Raw genomic sequence first — 20,414 nt, forward strand, 5'->3', positions numbered from 1 at the left:
TGCAACAATTGAATAAAGAGCAAATACATGCATTGGCTATGACTTAAGGAAAAACAAACATTGACGTTCTGGTTCTAATACAACTTGTAACACCAAAATAAATAAAAAGTGAATTTGAATACAAAGACCCACCTTATGAAAATCCATTTTTTGGAGTGCTATTAGGGATATTTCCTCTTGGATGGATTTTGAAGGTACAAGTTCAAATCCATAAAATTTAAAAATGCTTCTAGGCCTAATCCTATCATCTGGGGGGGGGGGGGGAATAAAGGTACTTACATTATACATGAAATTTTAGAACTTTTAAACGTTAATAATTATTAACTCTGTTTATGTGTCTGCTTTTTGGGTTTTTTTACGAGTAGTCTGTAAGACCTTTGTAAGAAACTTTCAAAAGGAATAGTTTTCCCAAGTTTATATCCCATCCATGCAATTTGTCAAGCTGATTTCTAGTGTATAAAAATGTATCCCTCCCTTACAAAAGTCTTTCATCTAGAAGAACATGCAAAAGCAATAATGGAGATTTTAAAAGTCAGGAGAGCTCAGCTTAATGCTATCTGCATGAACAGAGGAACTGCACTGACTGCAGGAGCATTTCCTGAAACAATCTATAATTCACAGGTAATTGGCTGTGTTTCAAGTTGATCAGAGTCCTTTGAACTAGTCTAGCAATTTGGCACGGAGAATCCAGTGTAATAAAGCCAGAAATGCCAGGAGTAGTAACAGTAAGAATTTTCTCCCCAGATTTTCCTATCCCTCTATTAAGATGATGAAGAACAGAGAAATCTAGGAAAAGCAGAAGCACCAGGAGAAAATAGTTTGAAGATCCCAAACATTTTTCTTCTCAGAGTTTCAGTTCCTGAAGCAAATATGTCTCCACACTGAGAGCTGTGCAGGTGAGGTCATCTGCAGCACTGTGCTGCTTTTGTGTACATGTTAACCATGACACAAATGCATAAAAAAAGATTGAGCCCTGTCTGTACAGTGCCGAGCAAGAATTTTGCTTCTTCTTGTCTCATCAGGTATCAGCTGAATGAGAGAAATGATTATTTAAAGCTGCAAATGTCAACACAAAGCTCTGAAACTCATCTCTGTGAATGTGGAACGGCATTTCTTTTTACTATGCTCCAGCTTGTGATGCAAGTTTCATATCAGAAAGTGAGAGATTATCCACACTGAGGAAAATGACCTGCACTAACCTGGCATTTTTTGGCGAAGGACAGTCAGCAACGGAATAGTCAAACAAGTTTACAAGGTGTCACTTCTAAATAGCAGCAGGCAAAGCAGAGCTCATCTGGTGTGCTCGCTCGGGGTCAAATATCAAGCCAAGTCCTAGCTTTTCAGTAGTTCCAGAAACTGGGACATGGAAACCTAAGGCAGAGGACTGTGGGAAAACAGGGAATAATCTGCTAGCAGAGGAAAGAAATGGCAGCTGAAAGAACTAGAAACCCTCCCTGCTTCTATCAAGTTCCTTAGTCACATCTAGGTGAGATATCTGCATGTCTGGCTTATGGTTTCTTGGTTTTAGACAGCTGGTAGGAGACATTTATGTTATAGATTCATAGAAGCACAAAGCACTCAGAACAGCAAATGAACTCTGCTGCATCAGTTAGTTAAATCATAAAGTATTCTGAACAAATGCCAGAGCCAATGGAGTATTCAAAAAAAATTCATCAAATCATAATAAAAGGTTCCCAGTTCCCTGGAAATAGTAGCTTCTCACCTTTAAGGCACACTGTGATGATAAATAGTCAGAGGCTGCGGGGAAGCCACCCCAGAAAACCTCATGAAGAAGCTGGCAGCTCCGAATTCGGCGCAGTGTCTGTGTTAGGTGGTGATAAACGGGGCTCCTAGTCACACACTTAGTCCAGGAAATGCGGAGACCAGCTTCATTCCCAGACACTGTCCTGTGTTTCCACTAAATGAAGCACTAGTCCTGTGGGAAAAATAGTATGCAGCCAAACAATTAAATCATGTCACATAATACACATTGTGTGGGGGAAGGGAAAAAGGGGCTGAACTATCCTTCCAAAGGCAGCCCTAGGTCTGGATTTGTCCAGCTTTTGAGAGTTTAACTTTGCAAACCTAATGGTGTTCTTTCCATATTTTTTTAATGTTGCAATCTTATCTTCCTCATTGTTTTGTTAATTTTTGTTCTCTCAGTCTCTCTGGCTCACTTACTGCAGTTCTGCACGTACCTCGGGTGAGTCAGGATAGTTAGCTGGGGGAAGACAGCAGGGTGAACAACCCTCTGGACAGAGACACGAGGCGAAAGAACAGGATGGGGAAACTGGCCAGTTAAGCAATGATATGAAAAACATCAGCTGTAGCCCAGCCTAGGGAGAAAGAGGGAAAAACACTTTTTCAGGAGAAGAGGGAAAGTGAGAGCAGGAGCACAGCTGTGGAAGGTGAGCGTGGAGCAGCGAGGAGGTTGGAAATCCAGTGTCACTACATAGGCATTGCCTCATGCAACCCTTTTCCCTTGGCTCTTCTGCAGCACAGCAGGTAAAGTCCTTCTGCTTGCCATGTGTGGTTGTTGTACCAGTCTTCATCCCATAGGACACCAGGGCTATAAAATCTCTGGAGCACAAAAGCTCCCCCAATACACACATTTATCACACATATGAAAGAGAAAGAGCAGTAATAAGGAAGGAGTCCATCCAAGTCACAAAGTTCTCTGTGACCAGGTGCAATACTCCCAGGAGACAAACACTTTCCCCTCAGTCACTGTCCTCCCAACCAGCTCCTTACAGACATGGCCATGTGTCCCATCTCACTGGGAAATGGATCCTTTGGTCTCCCATCTATCACTTAGTGAAACTTTGGCCTCCCAAAACACCTGAATTTACAGAGCCCCTGTCAACCCAAAACACATCTTACAAACCAGGTCCCTCCCAAAGGCAGCTCTGGGCTCTCTCCACCACACTCCTCCCCAGGCATGCACTACTCAGACACCCCCATGAAAAAGTCCAGCCTGAGCTCCCAACCCCTGATGTCACCAACCCTGCTCCCAAGCCAGGCACCAGGTCACAGCTGCAGAGGTGCTTCAGCATTAATTCACTTGGCTCTTCCTCCCCTTTGCTTTAATCCAGAAGTCCAGCTGGCATTGCCACTTCCACAGTGCAGACTCCCACTTGTTCCTGCCTTTTCACAAGGTTTCCCACAGCATGGGAATGTCCATCTGCCCATGGGTTATATATTGACACAGACACCTTATCAGCACAGGCAGGCTTAAACATGAGTTTGAGTTCACAGGTCAATACTGGATACAAATGGGGTCACAGGCAATCAGCTAAGCAGCTCTGTAGGAAAAGGCTGTTGTAGGGAGGCTGGGGATTGATTGGAAGAAGGCTGTTTCTGAAGAGAAAGCTGAGGAAAAGCAGACAAACCCAGGGGCACCTTGAAAAGTAATAGTTTGTGGCCAGGCAGGGGGAGTGTTGGACAGAAACCCACAGTACAGCACAGTTCTCCTGGGACCTGCAGATATACAAGTGTCTAATTGTCAGCACATGTCTCTGTGTGTGTATATATGTATGTATGTATAGTGCATGTATTATATAAATATACATAAAATGTTATTTTGTACCTTGGTGTACAGCCACAATGAAAATGAAATGACCGACTAATTTAGTAAACCAGTGATTAGTGTAAAAGGGAAAGAAGGTCAGTTCTGATTCTGTATCTCCTGCTGAAGTTCCCAGCCAAATCATCCTCTTTCAATTACCATCAGCTTTGTTTTGACTTTGCTGTGACTTACTTTGTTTGTTTTATCAATACAGTTGTTTTACCTGCTTCTTGTTTCTGAGCAAATATCCGCATTTACTTGACAGGACATATGAACTGATCCTGCCAATGTGTCCATCTGTGCTTCACTTCACAACCATGAATAATCCCCCTGCAATTAGCATACTTGTAATGAAGTTCAATATGGCTTTATGTGCCCAGATTTCCTCTGCAATAACAGTGAGAGGCCAAGGACTGTAACTCAACGTTGCCTGTGCAAAGAAGCTGAGTGATTTAAGACTCCTGCTGCTCCCCAGGTGTTTATCTCTCTCCCACTGCCAGCTGTACCCTCACAGCAAAGCTGCCCAAAAGGAGAGGCATCCCTGCCCTTTGCTATCGGAGCTCTCAGCTCAGCAAAGCAGCACAAACCTCCCCACACCCTGGACTCTGAACTAGACTAGCCAAAATTGGGGTGGACATGCTACTCATCTCACTTAGCTGTTGTAGAGAGGTTGCATCTGATGAACAGAGATGTTTTGAAATGTATTTTAAAATATGGGTTATTTTCAGCTAAGATGCATGTGAAAAGTACTTGTGGTGCTTATAAGAATAAAAATGCTACTGCTTTTTCTCACTGAGAAACTTCTGTCAGAATAAACCTGGGGCAAGAAATGTGTTGTCTTTCCTATAGTAAGGGCTAGGAGAGAGTTTCCCAAAATATTTTGTGTGTTTAACATTTAAAATATGGAAAGCAGGACTGAACACTGGGACCAGCAAATCTCTTAGTGATGATGTAGTGATTGTAGGCAAATACCTGAGGAAGGTTTCAGAGGTGTGGGCAGGCAAGCCACCTTGGTTTCTGGGTGCAGAGTGGAAGCTGATGAGCCCCAGGGTTGCCACAGAGGTGAAGAGAAGCTTGGCAGGCTGGAGGAGCAGCTCCCTGGGCAGTAGCTGATGAGCTGTCTGTGATGTTGGTCACCTGCCGACCCCAAGGAAAGCAGCAGCCATGGGGACCTCCATCCCTCTGCACCTTTGGTGCTCATCCCTTCCCTCCAGCCTGGGCATTCAGTGTGCATGGGGCTGGGGCATCCAGGGCTGCACCAGCAGCTTCCCCAGCCAGCTAAAAGGAGGGGAGTGTGGGCTGTGCCCTGGAAATGGAGGGCAGAGGAATAGCACAGTTTGGGAAACACCGGCAGCAAGGAGCTGCCAACGAGTCATTCAGCAAAATGGGATCTCCAGAGCTGGATCAGGGTTTTCTGCTGACCACAGGGTAAGTACTGCAGCCCCTAACTAATACCAGACTAAACTCTGACATGGGTTTCAGTGTATTTTGATTTCCTTTATATTAAAAGAAGTCATATATTAACAACACAGAGCAAAATTTGACCACATGGACCTGTGCTCTTGATGATGGTTGTCTCCTGCTGGCACTGTAACTATTTTAGTCTCAAAATTGTGCTTGCACTGGACTATAGTTCATGTTCTCACTCAGTATGGACTGACTCCCTCTACTGGAAAATGGCTATAAACGTTATCTAGTTGATTAATGATCGTAAGTGAAAGAAATTGCAAACAATATATTTTGTAGCAAATGCGCAATTTTGATTTACACTGTCCAAGGAACTGTAAAAATATTTTACTTCTTCCCTAATCACTGGGAAGGAGCTAGGAGTTTGAACTTCAAAGTTCATCTCTGAACTTCAGAAAAATCCACACCACTTGCACTAACCTTATAATGCATTAATCCACCGAGTAAAGTTCTGATTTCTCTTTTCTTCTGTATCTAGAATCAAGCCTTGAATGGTATTCCTCTGTAATGCTAAAGGACCCTCTCCTCTTGACTTCTTCATCAAAGGGGACAAGAACCTGCCACTGACTTTACAGAAGCACCAGGACATGACATGTGGGACAGGTTGGTTTATTTAGCAGCAGCTTTTGAATTCACTGTTAAAAGCAAGTGGAAAAGAGCACTTGCAAACAGGATTTTAAAGCAAGAATTCCTGTTATTTCTTAGGAGTTTTTTAAGAGGTGGAGCTGATATATTCCCTTCAGAAATTAAGACCCCTGGTCCAAGTTATTTGCTGGATAATTGATCTTAAGGAAACAAAGGTTACTATTGTTAGATGAAGTCCTCTTATCATCAGAATAATTTCAGCAGGATCCAGGTCAGACACAGCTTTATTTTTTTTCTAGAAGAATGTGGTATCCAATGCTTTCTATTTTTGCTTATTTGATACCAGGCCAAAGAGTCTTGAGATAAGATTTGTGTTTTAAAGTACAACCATAGCACAGCATTTATGCCTGCTTCTCTCACTCCACCCCACCCCACCAATGTGTCTCAGATGCCACATAAAGAAAGAACCTCCAAAGGGAGGAGTACTTGGTGCTTAGTGCCTTTCCTGAGGTTATCAATACAGGCACCAACTATACCATATAATTTACCTCTATCATCATAGAATCACAGAACGGTTTGAGTTGGAAGGGACCTTAGAAGATTGTCTGGTTCCAAGCACTCTGCCATGCACAATAAACCTGGTTACTCAGGGCCTCATCCAGCCTGGCCTTGAACACTTCCAGGGATGAGGAGTCCACAACCTCCATGCCCTTGTGAAAAGTTCCTATCCAGATTTCTTGTAGGTCCCCTTTATGTACTGGCAGGGGATCTACGGTCTCTCCAGAGCCTTCTCTTCTCCAGGCTGAACAGTCCCAAAACTCTCAGCCTGTCACCATAGGGGAGGTGCTCCAGGCCTGTGATCAGTTTAGTGGCTCACCTCTGGACTCATTTCAACAGGTCAACATCTTTCTCATGTTGGGGACTCCAGAGCTGGACACAGTACATCAACTAGCTGGGAATTAATAGAACTGATTGCTCCCTCTCTGCCGTGCCAGCTCTGAACTGCAGCCATTGAAACACCCAGCTGCTCGCAGCTCCTTTAGAGCACTGTGTTCCCCTTTTCCACTGATACAGCTATTTAAGGAATGGCATGCTTTGTCTGCAGCAGCTTCAGTGTGGCCCACCATTTTCACCTTCAGTCTTTCCATCAGTGCAAAACTTTGTTAAAAGCCACTGAAGACAATACTGAGGGTTCTCCTGCCTTCTGAGTAGCTTCTCTAATATGGGATTACTGTGGCAGCTTCAATACAAACACCCCTTTCAGTCACCAGCATTTAGGGTTTAGTCCAGATCTGTCCTTCCTCTACTCTCTATATTGCAAGTAACAGAAAATAAGGCCCTGGAGTTTGCCTTGATCTCTCTTTGTGAAAGCTGTGCATGTAGTGAAGTTCTGTGCTCCTGTCAGCCCCCAAATCACCATGAGAAATTTCACATGGATCCAAATCTTCTTGCTTCAACTGAAAAGAAATTTTTATCAGTCTTAAGCATTCTTAGCTCAGAATTGCTTTGGATTAGGTAATACATTGCAGTGCATACCATGAGTGAATGATGGATGTTATGGTTGATGTCCATTGACCAGTTGAGACCTGAATTATCCTAATGTGAGAATCCTTTTGTTCCATGCAAAAGGCATCAAAGTAATGGAAGATCTCAGAAGCAGCCTCATCTGCAGCTGTGGGTATGTAGAACTTGGCACAATGGAGAAGGAATTCATGAATATATATTTTGCATCCCAAATCCTGGGACTGTGATTGCCACTCCTGTACAGATGAGAGCAGCCCAAAGTTACTTTGTTCTCCTTGAGGACCTTTTATTGCTGCTGGGACCACTAGAGCAAAGAAATGCCCTAATCATTCCTCTCTGCCAGGCATAAACTTGCCAGGCTAATCTAAAATCACTGTAGCGGCTTTCTGACAGACAAATTTCTCTGTATAGGAGTCCTCAGGGAGTAGACCCACTATGTTTAAAATGCTTATGAGAAATATTTAAGATGTATTTTGTGTATGCAGGAAGAGCAGTATATCAAATGAGAGCCATTGCATAATGGTACAGGAAGGGCTGCTTTTCAAAGGACCAAATCTTAGCATTCACCTCATATCATGGGATATGGCTACAGGCAACCATGTCCATGCATCCTTCTGCTTGAGCTTTAGAGCAAAAAAAGAGTTCTTTTTTGGTACTTCATTAACGGAAACGGGACAAATTCTCCAGTCTGAGGACTCTCTTTAGGGCCCTCGATGGCTTTTTGATGAAAACTGTCACAAGTTGGTTGGTCTTCTCAATACACCAAAACTCTGTCAGTTTGGAAGCTGTATGAACTGAAGCATTTTCACAAACATATAAGAAGGACAAGAATGCATCCAGTATGACAGAATATTGATGCTCCTTGTATCACTTATTTCTCTCATTTTCTGTCTGACCTCGGGAACAAGACACAGCTGAGAGGAATTATCTTTTTCAAAAGAACTGTAGATCCTGAGCTGGGATTCAGAGGAATCCTTCTAATAGGAGAATAGCATCTGCCAAGCCAATCTAAACAGTGAAAATGAAAATCAACGTGCTACGAGCAATGTTTTCTATGATGAGTGGGTTTATTTTCACATTTGTTCTCGCACAGTTACCTAAAGCTCTGGCACAACAACTGCAGGCAGAGCATTCTTTATGAAGTTTGTTGTATTTCAGTGTTCAATTCTCTCATCGAAAGACTTAGATTTTGGCTGTAATGTCTCTCTGGAAATATTTCAAGACCTGTTTGTTTACAACAGTTTTGGCAGGAGGCTGTGGTAAGCTCAAAGTCCCGTGATTATGATTCATTGCTGTGTGAATAATTCCAGTTATCAATCTTGATTATATTTCTATGTGGCTTTACACTATTCACATGTACACTGAAGGCATTCAGAGCCAGGGCTGTGCTTACCCAAATACCATTTTTTGTGCTAAAGAACAAAAAACTGCCAATGAATATTTTAATATTTTTGTATTTAATATTTTGTTTCTTTTTTTAAAATGGGTATTATATTCTTCTTCAGTTATACATCGTGGTTGCTTTATGTTTTTTACGAAGCAAGAGAGAACACTTTTGAATAAAAAAAAGGACATTATGTGAAAGCTTCTGTTTCCAGAGTCACACCATGGGGCTGATGGGCCAGTTCAAAAGCACATAAACACTTACAGGCTCTCCCATCAGAGAGATGGGATTTGGTGGAACATGGGGGAGCTGTTTGCAGGCAGAGCTGCCCGGCTGCCTCGGTGGCCAGTGAGGCTTCTCTGTGCTTTTAGGGAGATGGTAATCAGCAAGTCAGAGGCAGCCACACATGGCTCTCCTATTTTAGCTCTGTTTGATGTTTTCTTTCCATCAGGTGTGGTGTACAACCAGCATGTTGGTCTGATGAACACAAGCAAATTCTGCTGGGGCCAGTTGAGTTAACCTGTCTGTAAAACAGGAGGAGGCAGCTGATGGCCTGAAATGCAGGCAAAGCTGATGCAGACACGGCATTCAGCTCTCCCAAGATGTGAGGACAGGCTGCTACCTGAAAGGATGTATGTGAGAGATTTCATCTGAGGAACTCAGACACTGCTGGCCATGTTCCTTTCTATCCAGATCTTTTGTAATGCAGCCTTCAGATTAAGGTTGTAAAGGGAAAGTCATCTGTATGTAAGTTTTGGCTGACAGAAGAACTTTGTAAAAATTCAATCTGGATTGGGAAGGACAGGAACTATGCATAGGAACATTTTTGCATTATTAGATTTATTAGTTTATAATATATGTTACCAGGTAAGAAGCAATTTACAAGCATCAGTAAGAGTTCAATTGCTTTCTCATATATCCCCCAAAGCCCTAAACAAAAAAATCAAATAACGCAATCCCTTAATGGAGATAAGTGTTACAAAATTTTAAGGATGCCCGAAGTTTTTAAAGGGCTGAATATTCAAAAGTAAGGCTCTAAGGTAAATTAGTAAGATCTTTGTTAATTACAGAAAAATCACAGGAAGAATATCCATCAGACCTTGACTTTTGCTCATGACTTCATTCGTCTTCACTCTTTTCTAACTGTATTATCCAAACCAGGCTTTCTCCATAGTAGGCCTGGGGAGTTTATTCCCAAAGAGAGCAGGGTTGTATCTGCAGAGAACACTGGCACGTTGAAGAAAGGTGGGCATAGTGGGATTGTGGGAGTGTGTATCTGTTTGTGAGCATGTGGAGATGAGATTTACACCTGTGTTCAGGAGATCCTCAGCCAGAGGAACAGAGTTTTCCTAAGTCCTGCTTATCATAGACAGCCAGTTTGGCCCAAGTTCTGGAAAAGGAAAAAGGGTTGCAATGCCTCAGCAACCTCTTGAGGAGATTATATGGAAATATGAGAGACAGAACATCTCTGACTTTACTAGAGAATTTTCAGCAAGGCTCAAATTTTGATGAAGCAAAAGTAGAGATGTAGTAAAAGAGGTTGGCAGCTACAAGGCAGGGCTATAAACTAGTATATGGAGAGGGGGAAGGCCACAAAAGAAGCAAGGTGATGAGGGTAAAGCTGGGAGAAAAAACCAGTTGTGTGACTGGGGAAATGGGACTGAGGACATGGGAGAGGGCTGGGAGATGCCAGAGAAACCAGAGTCATACTGCATAGGGATAGGAAAAGCAGAGAAGTGAGACATCAGGGAGGTGTAGGAGAAAACACGGGCTTCTTTTCTCTTCTCTTACTTACATAAATTTGGAGCTGAAAGATTGTCAAATCAAAAAGATACCTGTTTTCAAGACAAATCTCAGTGAATGTCAGGGGCAGGAAGCAGTGTATGCTGCTTATGTGTACTTTTTTCTACCCAAACCTACCAAAAAGCCTGTTTTCCATTAAAAAAGGAACATAAGGCTTTGCATGGCTCTGTAATACATAGATGGTGGTCTCCTCTACAATGAACACATCCACTACTGTCCTGCTGCAATGCTAAATTTGCCTGAGACCCTCTTAGAGTGGTTAATTTCTAACTTTGATCTTGCTACCAATACACTCCTATGACAAAGGTCACATTTCTAAAGACAAAAGTAAAGAAAGGAAGGTAGTAACATGGTGCCAGTAATGCAGTTGAATTTTACTTTTAATTTACAGCTTAGGGGTTATTCTAGCTAATAGGCCTCTTCTAGTCAGAACAGAACAAGAATGCTCCCTCTGCTCTTCAGGGGGAGTGTTAAGATTGATGATCTCAATGCATTCTAGCTGCCTGTGCATACATAACCTTTCTGAGTGCTTGCTTGTGATGGAAACTGTTCGCTGTGTTTTGCAGGTACTTCTGAATCTTCAGCTTCTTCCCGCTCTCTCCTTGGCTCTGATTTCTCTCCCATTTTCTTATGAGACTTGCTTTTTCTCAAATGCAACTTTTCTCTTTCTCGTCTCTCCTTTACACCTTCAGGTTGCTAAAAGGCAGGGAAAAAATAGCAGGGAATTAAAAGTGACTCCTACAAGAACAAAAAAAAAAGCTCATTATGTTATTTCACTATGAAACAAAATATTCCAGTAACCTGCCTCACCAAGATCGGCTTTACCATGATGGGCTCAAATTCAAGGCCCAAGGCAGTCACCCTGAAGCTCAGCAAGAAGCAACACACATGCTTTGATTTTACTCTGTATATGATAGGAGGGTCACCGGCCCAGTGGACTTGAAGAGGAGAGCAGACAGGAGGGAGAGAGGAAGGGGCTCTGAGTTTTCAGCCCAGACTCTCTGTTTCTGTCCTTTCACTTGATCCATCTTTATGTGCCTGAAAGCTGCTCAGTGCCAGCTGCAAAGACCTCACTGAAAACAAGGTCATGAAGGGTTCTCAAAGACACATCTATCAGACAAAAGCAATATGCAGGGAAGGAGATGAATTACCTTTCCCACAATGTTCACCTGTCTGGTCATGGTGGTTTGAAATGCACCCACAGAGCTCGGAATGCAAAAAAATGCTCCATTTGGAGACATTGGTTTAAGCCCAAATTTCAGATCTCTGACCAATTGCTCAGTTCTTTGAGATTCTCAAGTCTTTCACATCTCCCAAACTGCAATGGTGACTGAGGGAATGACAACTTGGTCTGCTTGAAAAACAGACTAAAATACACACCTCACTGCTGATTACAGAGGGGCATTGGAATCCAAGCTTTTAACTGGAACTGAAGCCATATTTAATACATTATGCTCGCTATACCTAATCATACAACTATACACTCACAGACTTTCTAAACACAGGCATTTTTGAGAAATTATAAATGAGAAACCAGACAACCACTGGTGAATGCTGGCACATGAGGCAATGTAAATTTCCAAATGAAATCAACTGAAGAGCTCCTAAAGAGGAAAAAGAAGATTAGGGAATGCATTTGAAATTTTGACAATAGTGTAACAGTGCTGTCATCACCATAATTCTGCATATTCTTAGAGGACTGGTCATGCAAGGACTATAATTATGGGACTGATCATGTAATTATGCTGCTTATTGAAAAGAGGCCTTTATTTCCCTTTTGCTGTGCAGAAGGTGTTCAAAGAGAGCTTAAAATTACTTTTCCATACAAACTGTCAGTGTCAAGAAACTGAGAAAAAAAAAAAGATTTTTCCTTTTGTGGCCATTTGATGCTAATGTCAGGTGTTATTTAAGCACAACTTTTTGAATGGAGTGACAATTTGATAGTGTTCTTCTGATACTTAAAAGTGAGTTAGGATTTATTACCCTTTCTTCCATTGTGTGATACAGCAGATATTATGTATCAAAATAATAAAAATATATTAAAGTGTCATAGACAAAAGATTGTTACTGGCTACTTCATCAATACACACCAGACAAAACAAATGCTCATGGCTCAGGACAGAATGATGGGGACAAGGAAGAAATGGGGGGAGAATCCCCTGCTGCCTGCATGCCCTTTCAGTGAAATTATGTTCAGCCACTTACAGCAGTAGCTGCTGCTGCAGCTGTGTGGTGACACTGCAGAAAGCAGATGGATGGAGTCCTGAGGGGCAAGAGAGAAGCCTCTCAAACACTGCAGTGTCTGGCAGTATTACAGATAACACCATATGGGTTAAGTCAGGTCAGCAGCAGTGAAAAAGTAAGCTGGGTCTTGCAGCAAAAGTGAAGCAAATCTGGGTTTATATTGTCATGTTTTGTTGTCACAGCCAGAGACTCTTCTGAAAACATTGCCATATGAGCCAGTGTGGTGTCTCATTTTGAGGATAAACATTCCTGAATAAGCCTAGACAGTAACACCACAACAAGAATCCTCACACTAATGATACAACTTTAACCTTGTTTGTGCTACTGTAGTAATTTGAGACCACATAATATGAGAAATTCCAATTGGAATTTATGTCTGCACTTCCCCCAGCAATGTCACAGCAATTACACAAAGGATAAAGCTGACTTGGTTGCTTGGGCTTTTTTTTCTGTAGTGATCTTAAGTTAGTTGTTACCTACCAAAGAAACTGAGCGTTTGCTTTTGAGATGCAATTGCTTTTCAAAGGACTCTACAAATTCCTGAATGGAGTTTGATCTTGTCTCTGGGCATGAGCTGTCTGCTGAAGGTGTTCTGCTTGCCTTCCTGTGGCAGTGGCATTTGACATCTTGGTCTTGAAATTCCTTGGAGCCCCTGAGGTGGCCTGAAGATGAGCCTTTGGCAGAAGCATGAAGTTGTGTTGTATGGAGGGAGGAAAGCTTGGCCTGAAAAACAAAAGGTCTTTGTTGAGTAATGAATATTAAAGCAGAGCACACAAGGAAGAATTTTTTTTCTGCCACAGAGACTCTCCAAACAGTGGTGCAAAGTGAAAGACCTTGCCCAGAATTCTGTGTCTTTCTTTTTATGTGCAGGAGAATCATACTGCCAAGAACCTGCTTTCTAAAGGCAGCAGAGGCAGAATTTCCTAATACTGCTGGGTTTGAGGATCTAAGTTTTGGCAAACAAATGAACATTTCAAATGTAAAGTGTGCTGGGTCCTCTTAGTGTTCACTGACACTAAAAGGAACTGTGATTCTTCATAACCTCAAAAACTCAGGCCTTGCGCCCAGCTGCAGTTTCTAGGCAGGACTCTCAAAAGCATTACCCAGCCCTTTGTGGCTAGATGAGTCAGATAAGAGGTTTGATCCCCGGGTCAAATTCTCAGCATGGCCCACAGGCAGCCTGGATGCTTCATTGTCCATCTTTGAATTTTCAGCTGATTTCTTGGACACATTTGTCTCAAACTAATGAAGGAGCAGTTTCAGGGCACTGAGGGATACATCCCAACCAAAGAAGTGGTAGGAAACATACTTCCACAATTACATTTGCAGAACTGAAGTGAGGAGGGAGTAGACAGATGTTTAGTTTCTGTGTGATTCAATTTTCCCAGGCCTGGCATGCAGATAAAAGCTATTGATCTGCATCAGCTATGTTTAATTGAATGTCTGTAAAGGAGATACAGAACTGCTGTGTCCTGTGGAGTCATGTGTTGGTGGTTTTACTAATGGACAGACCTGTAGAAGAGATGGGTGAGAAGGACACCACACAGGGCCGGGGATACCCCGAACCCTGCCAGCTGTTGATGCTTTTTCAGGATGAGTAGCTGAACACTGATAAGATGCAGATGGTGAAAATTGTGAGAGATGGGAGGTACTGAAAATTACACCCCTGCAGGTGTCAGATTAAAGCATTCTAGGCACCCAGCCGCTGCATACATTTTTGAATGCATGTATGTTTTGGACATTATGAGGAATTTCTTCACAGAAAGGATGGTTAGGCATTGGAATGGGCTGCCCAGACAGGTGGTGGAGTCACTGTCCCTGGAGGTGTTTACGGAAAGACTGGATGTGGCACTCAGTGCCATGGTCTAACTGGCATGGTGGTGGTTTGGTCAAAGGTTGGACTCAACGATCTCAGGGGTCTTTTCCAACCCAGTTGATTCTGTGTTTTGTATAAGCCCAGTGCTAAGTCTTCAGCTACTAAGTAACTATGAGAAGTTCTGCTGGCTTTAAGGGAGCTGTGATTGTTTATAACAAATGAAGCCTTATCCTACAGGTTCTGCAGAGCTTTCTAAGAAAATCCAGTAGAAAACCTTACACTCAGAGTAGGTGTGTGTCTTGGTTGTTTTGTTATTTTAACAAACAGGGGAAAACTAAACCAACTTGGTATAGTGTTCACATGAATCTACAAACCTTGGACTGCAAGGGACCTGAAACATGTCCTGCACACAATTTTATGCACTCTGGTCCAGGTGCTGCTATAAATGTATTGGCACAACAGGAACCTATGCAGCCTTTCTCTGAATAGTGGGGCTGTGCATTCATATGGCTGTGGCTACATCACTTTAGACAGGCTTGATGAGAGATGCTAAATATAATAAATCTCACACCCAACAGAAGTACCTAATAAGGAGAGTTTACAAAAAATATGGTACCGGTTCCATTTTTTTTTTCCAGGCATAAGCTTACTATGTCCAGTATTTTGGACTGTCTCCGAGAGTAGTGTTAATGATTTCTGCCATGTCGTTTTTACTTTGGTTTCAAACCAGTCAATACAGCTGTAAGTTCTGTAAGGTCATATTGTATTGTTACTTTAGAAAGCATCAAAGCAATCACATTGTGCTCAAGGGACGGGAGCACACATGCCATGCCAGGCTCAACAAGCTAAATGTCTTCTCTGTCATTTTAATGGCATCAACATATATTCCTTCCTGGAAATAAAAATTGTCTCATGGTAAAAATCACTGGTATCTGTTCCTAGAGGGTTTGGGGAAAAAAAACCCAAACTACAAACACAGGAGGACAGCTGAAATGGGGGATTGTATTCTATCCTGTTTTGCAATGTCTGTAAATGTTTTCTTTTACTAAGACATTGCTTTTTAATTTCCCTTCACAGATAGAATTACAGTGAAGCCCTCAACAAAAAGACTGCAGTTTACCTACCAATATGGCAGCAATGGTCCAGAAAAGGGACAGCCTTTCCTCTGAAATGCCCATCTGCCTCAGTGGGCTAAGGGTAAAGCTACACAGACAGGTCTACGCAATCATATTACTGTGACTGTGCCTTCTCTCACAGTGCTTTGCATGATACATTAAATTCTCCACCATCAAAATGGGGATTTTTTGCCAGTGCTGGGAAAGCCAGAAGCACCAAGGGATCTCAGGGATTGTTTCTCTTCACCATTAGTACTCCTTTTTTTCTGTGTTGGGTAAAGGCCACTCATGCTCAGTGTGTCTATTTACAAAACAGCTAATCTTCTGCTAATTGCCCATCTCAAACACACAAAAGGTACACAAACAAAAATAATTCACACAACAAAACTTGTTGTCGGTATAATTTGCCTTATCTCTTTCTCAGTTTCTGTTGTAGACAAGTTAATTGCTTACATCTTTTGGGCTTGATCTGAGAGCTTGCACAGCTGTCAGTAAGAAAATTAATCTTCAGTGTGTCAGCACAAGTGATCATTGTTTGCTGGAGTTTACACAATGTCCCGAGTATTTTAGGGATATTTTGGAACATCTGACATTCAGATGCTCTCCCATGGCTTAATTTCCTTCAGAGAAGCTTATAGACAAACACATATTTCTTAAAAATGTTTTGGCCTGGGCTCCAATTGGTCTATAGTAACAATATTGTGGTAGATCACTCTAAGTTTAGTTTAAATTAAATGTCAGTAACTTCAACAGCAGTCAGTTGTTCTGCTCCCACTCTCAGCTGCTCTTAGCAATTTTCTCCTGTGACCAACAATGTCTATTTGAAGGTGGATACATGTATGGGGTTGTAAAACTCTTATCAGTTCTCCTTTGCCTCCAGTCTTTTCCTTACAACAAAATGTCTGGGAAGTAAGAACTGTTCTGAGCCAAAATGATGTAGGATAACTAGAATGTGTCAAGGAAAGTAATAGCTGGAGGCTTCAAAAAGAGTATCACAGTTAATTTGTCTAAAGCTTGCCGGGGAACAAGTTAAATAAAGGAGAAGGAAACAGATGACTTAATTGTCCCCAGTTTTCACATTCAGTGTTGGCCCACAGTAATATACACAACTCTGAGCTTTCCAGGAGAGTGGAGTTACTTGTTGTTTTAGCCTGAGTGTGGAGTTATATGTTTTAGCCTGACTTGCCAGTGACCCAGGGAAGGATGAATATAATTTTGTGTTCCCCTCTGCAGAATGTGAATGACAATAGCAAAAGCATTTTGCAAAGCTCATCTCAGTACTATGTGTGAGGTACACCAAGATATTGGGGAAAAAATAATGAAAACTGTTGTTAGTTTGGGAGTTATTCTACAAAGCTTTATCTGAATTTGGGATGGAGGCTGTACCACAATAGGATACCACAGGAGTTTGTTTTTGTCTCTGAGGTGGGAGCAGGGGCTTGAATATCTTACTACAGGACAGGAAAAACTACAAAGATCAATACACCAGTTTGGAGCTGAAAGTGATTTTGCAGCAGAACCACCTTTTGTGCTGCCCTGAGAGCACTTAGCTGTGTAGCACCAAAAGGCTTGTGGGGCAGAAGCAGTTCACATGGGCAGGACTGCTCTGCTGCTGATGCCCTGAATACCAGCCTTGGATGTGAGACCAAGTGAGCTGGCAGTGCTCTTTTGGCTGTTCCACTGCACCTGCACAAGGAGCTTTTGCCAACAGCTGTGTCAGAACCTGATTTTCATGTAAACAGTGGAGTTATCTCAATTTTCAGTGTTGAGACAGAAGAAAGGATACACTGTGATCTGCTGTGGAGGTACTAACATTCAGAAGAGATGCAGTCTAATCTCAGTTATTACACCTCCTGATAATTAGCACTGTTCTGATAAAATGAAGACAATGTTTAAATAACAGTACCAGTGTTTTGAATCTTACAAGAGTTATAATTTGTAATAATTAATCTTACAGTAGTTATAATTTGTCGTAACTATGAAAAAAACACACATCCAGGTGCAATAGCAAGCTACTGCTCTCAAAAAGGAGATGCTTTTTCTGGAGGTATTTCTAAGGCATCAGTAGTGCCCACTTGTTTAACTTCTGGCTTTGGTTAAAGACAACATGTACTAATGCTCTTTATTACCAACTACTCAGCTTCCAAATCAAGAGTTCATTTCAAAATGTATCCCCAAAACCTAAAATTCCCAAAAAAATCTTCCTGTCTCATTCCTCCAGCCAACTTCAGGCACTGAGAAAAAAAGCAGTCAAAATTTACATCTTCTGTATGAAACTAGTGGAGCAAGACAAATTTGTGTGAAGCATTAATGTAAAGGCCAGACATAATTAAGTGCACACAATATCTTTAGCTCATTAAACAGTAACATCAAAAAATCACAGTCTTTCTGTCAGCCAGCTTAATCTAAATTCCAGGTATGGATTCAGGAATGCAAGTATAGCAAAGTATTTGAATAGCTATTAGCTAAATATTTAAATAGATTTTGAACAAACTGAATATAAGGACATGCTTCAAATGAAATGTCTGTGCACACATGAATACAGACACAAATATACAAGAAGATGTGTTCAGCATGTTGCTGAATGGAAAGTGATTTAAAGTACATTCTTACACTCTAGCTTCTATTGAGGCCTAAAGAAATCACATCTGCAAGGATCTCTGAGTGAAAAAAATAAAATACAGTAAAGATAACTAACCTCCTCCCCCCCACCCCCCATTAATAAACATTATATATTCAGCATTCTGATGGAATACAGCAGCAAAGCTCTAGCTCAGAGTCTGTCTTGCAATCTGTGGCCGAGGTGAAATATAACAGTAAATAACAAACATGGCTGATCAGACCAGAAGTTATGAATGAAGGTTACCTCTCCAGCCTGTCCAAGAATTCAAAGAGGGAGGAAGTGGTTTTGGACTCCTTCGTTTTTCTTAGCCAATTTTTTTGGAAACGAAAAATCCCACAGCTTAGAACATGACAGCTGCAGTGGAGAACAACTTGCAAGGTGGAAACATAGAATGGCACAAAAAAATGTTTGGAAAAGATTAGCTGTTTCTCCCCAATGTACTAGCATTTGCTTTGTTGCAGCCATAATGATCTAAGGATATAAGTAAATAATGGTTTGTAAAGGAAAATAGTATGTCTGTTAAGACAACTGATTGTTTTTCCAACTGTCATTGGAAAAAAAGGAGACAGATTTGGACTACCTAAATGTTCTTTTAAAAGTTGAAATAAAAGCAACAATCTTTGAATAGAGACTGTGAACAGCTGTTTTCAGTTTAACCTAATTTTGATAATCACTTAGTTGTGAGCTGCCTTCTGCACATGAACCTGCCCCTTTCCCAACTGTTTTGTTAGTTTAAGAATAAAAAATGTACTTCTACCTTAAAATCTTACTTCACAGTTTAGTAAGCTTTGTTTTGTATCACTGTTTTCAGAGTCAGATATTTTAAACCAGGAGGGACTGCATCCTCTAGCTTAAAACAGAAGTTACCCCTGAAAACAGGTGAGTCCCAAGAGGTAAAGGGTAAAATTTCCTGGAGACAGTATAGTTGCAGAATTAGGTCCAAATCTTTTTAATACATATGGAGTTACACAGTTTTTCACATAAGAACAGACTCATTACAGACCATCTTGAAGTACGCAGGTGCAAAACGTTTTGATCTCTGCCAGGTTGTGCTGAGCAGCCAGAACAACATTGTAATACATAGTTAGGCAGCTATCACACACTTCTTACATTTCTGGTCCTGTCATCACTTACCTTGGAGTTTTTACCAGTCTTCCTGTATTCCAAGACCACAGAGGCCTGACCCTGGCAGACAGTTAAGTTCAAAAAGCAACTAGTAGCTGCCAGCAGGAACTGAACTTACTTGGCAAGGTGTCCCATTCTCCTCCTCATACATCCCTAGGGCCCTGCCTCTGGGGGTGGAAGTTATATTTATACATAAATCACATGCACACACAGAGAAAGCTGCACACAGCTCTTACCGGTAGGGATGCTCTCCTTTCACTACAGAGTCGTGTCTGACGTTTCTTGAGGCCTCTGCCTTCTTTCTCCTTTTCATCGATCAAGTTGTGGCCCCAGAAGCTGCTCATCCATTTTGCAAAGAAAATATCATCATCCTCATCATATTCCATGCACAGATGCTCCAAACTTGGGCGGGGGGGGAGGTCCTTGGGCGGGGGGGGGGTCTCCCAACCAGACAAGGCAAAGCAAGGTCAAATTCTACCACCAGGCCAGTAGCTTCACACTGTTCTGCCAACAAGAGGAAGCAGAGGCACAGTTTCAACCACTCTTTCAGCACTCCCTCCCCAAAACCTGTCTCACTGCAGCCCTGGGCACCATCTAAACATAAGTGCACCCTTTCTCATCTCTTTTGAACAAGGTTTCCTTTAACCTTTCCATTGCAGCGATGTTCAATATGACACTGCCGCAGGGGGCGGGTGGCAGGGCTGTGGCTGCTCCCTGTGTTGCTGCTGAGTGCCCCAGCTGTCAATACCGATGCAGAATTGCCCACAGTTACATGCCTGCGGGGGGCCTACACAGGCTCAAAGTAGGCTTGTGATTTTTGAGAAGCAGAATTGACATATTGATGTTGGTCAGAAGCTGGCACAGCTGCTTGCAGAGACCTAGCTGGCTCTGTGGGAGGGAGCACAAATGGCCCACTCTTCTGCTGTTGCTCTCTCTCTCCTGACTTCTGTTGCCTCTGCTCTTCCTTCAGTATTTAGGAAACGTGGTCTGTCTAGGTAGAAGCCCTCCCTGAAGCAACTGCTCGTTCATTTTTGGGTTATGACAGTGTAAGCTTGCAGCTGCTGCTTTTCACCTGAGTAATTTCATCATTCAGGGCCATATCAGGGTTATGGGAGGTCCTGCCTCACTTGAATGCAGTCAGGGTAAAAATGTGCTGGTTCTTC

General features: G+C 42.1%; 1 protein-coding gene across 1 annotated transcript; it reads right to left on the bottom strand.

Moving 5' to 3' along the window:
* Positions 1 to 10,823: 10,823 nt before the first annotated feature.
* LNP1 (leukemia NUP98 fusion partner 1) lies at positions 10,824 to 19,637 on the bottom strand (the record flags this gene model as incomplete). The annotated part of the gene is made up of 3 exons (XM_082279036.1): positions 10,824 to 11,024; positions 13,053 to 13,295; positions 19,488 to 19,637. 3 exons carry the CDS (start codon positions 19,635 to 19,637, stop codon positions 10,824 to 10,826), a joined length of 594 nt encoding a protein of 197 aa, XP_082135162.1.
* Positions 19,638 to 20,414: the final 777 nt, after the last annotated feature.

The sequence above is a fragment of the Coloeus monedula genome (assembly GCF_965178545.1).
Source record: "Coloeus monedula genome assembly, chromosome: 3".
NCBI lineage: Eukaryota > Metazoa > Chordata > Aves > Passeriformes > Corvidae > Coloeus > Coloeus monedula.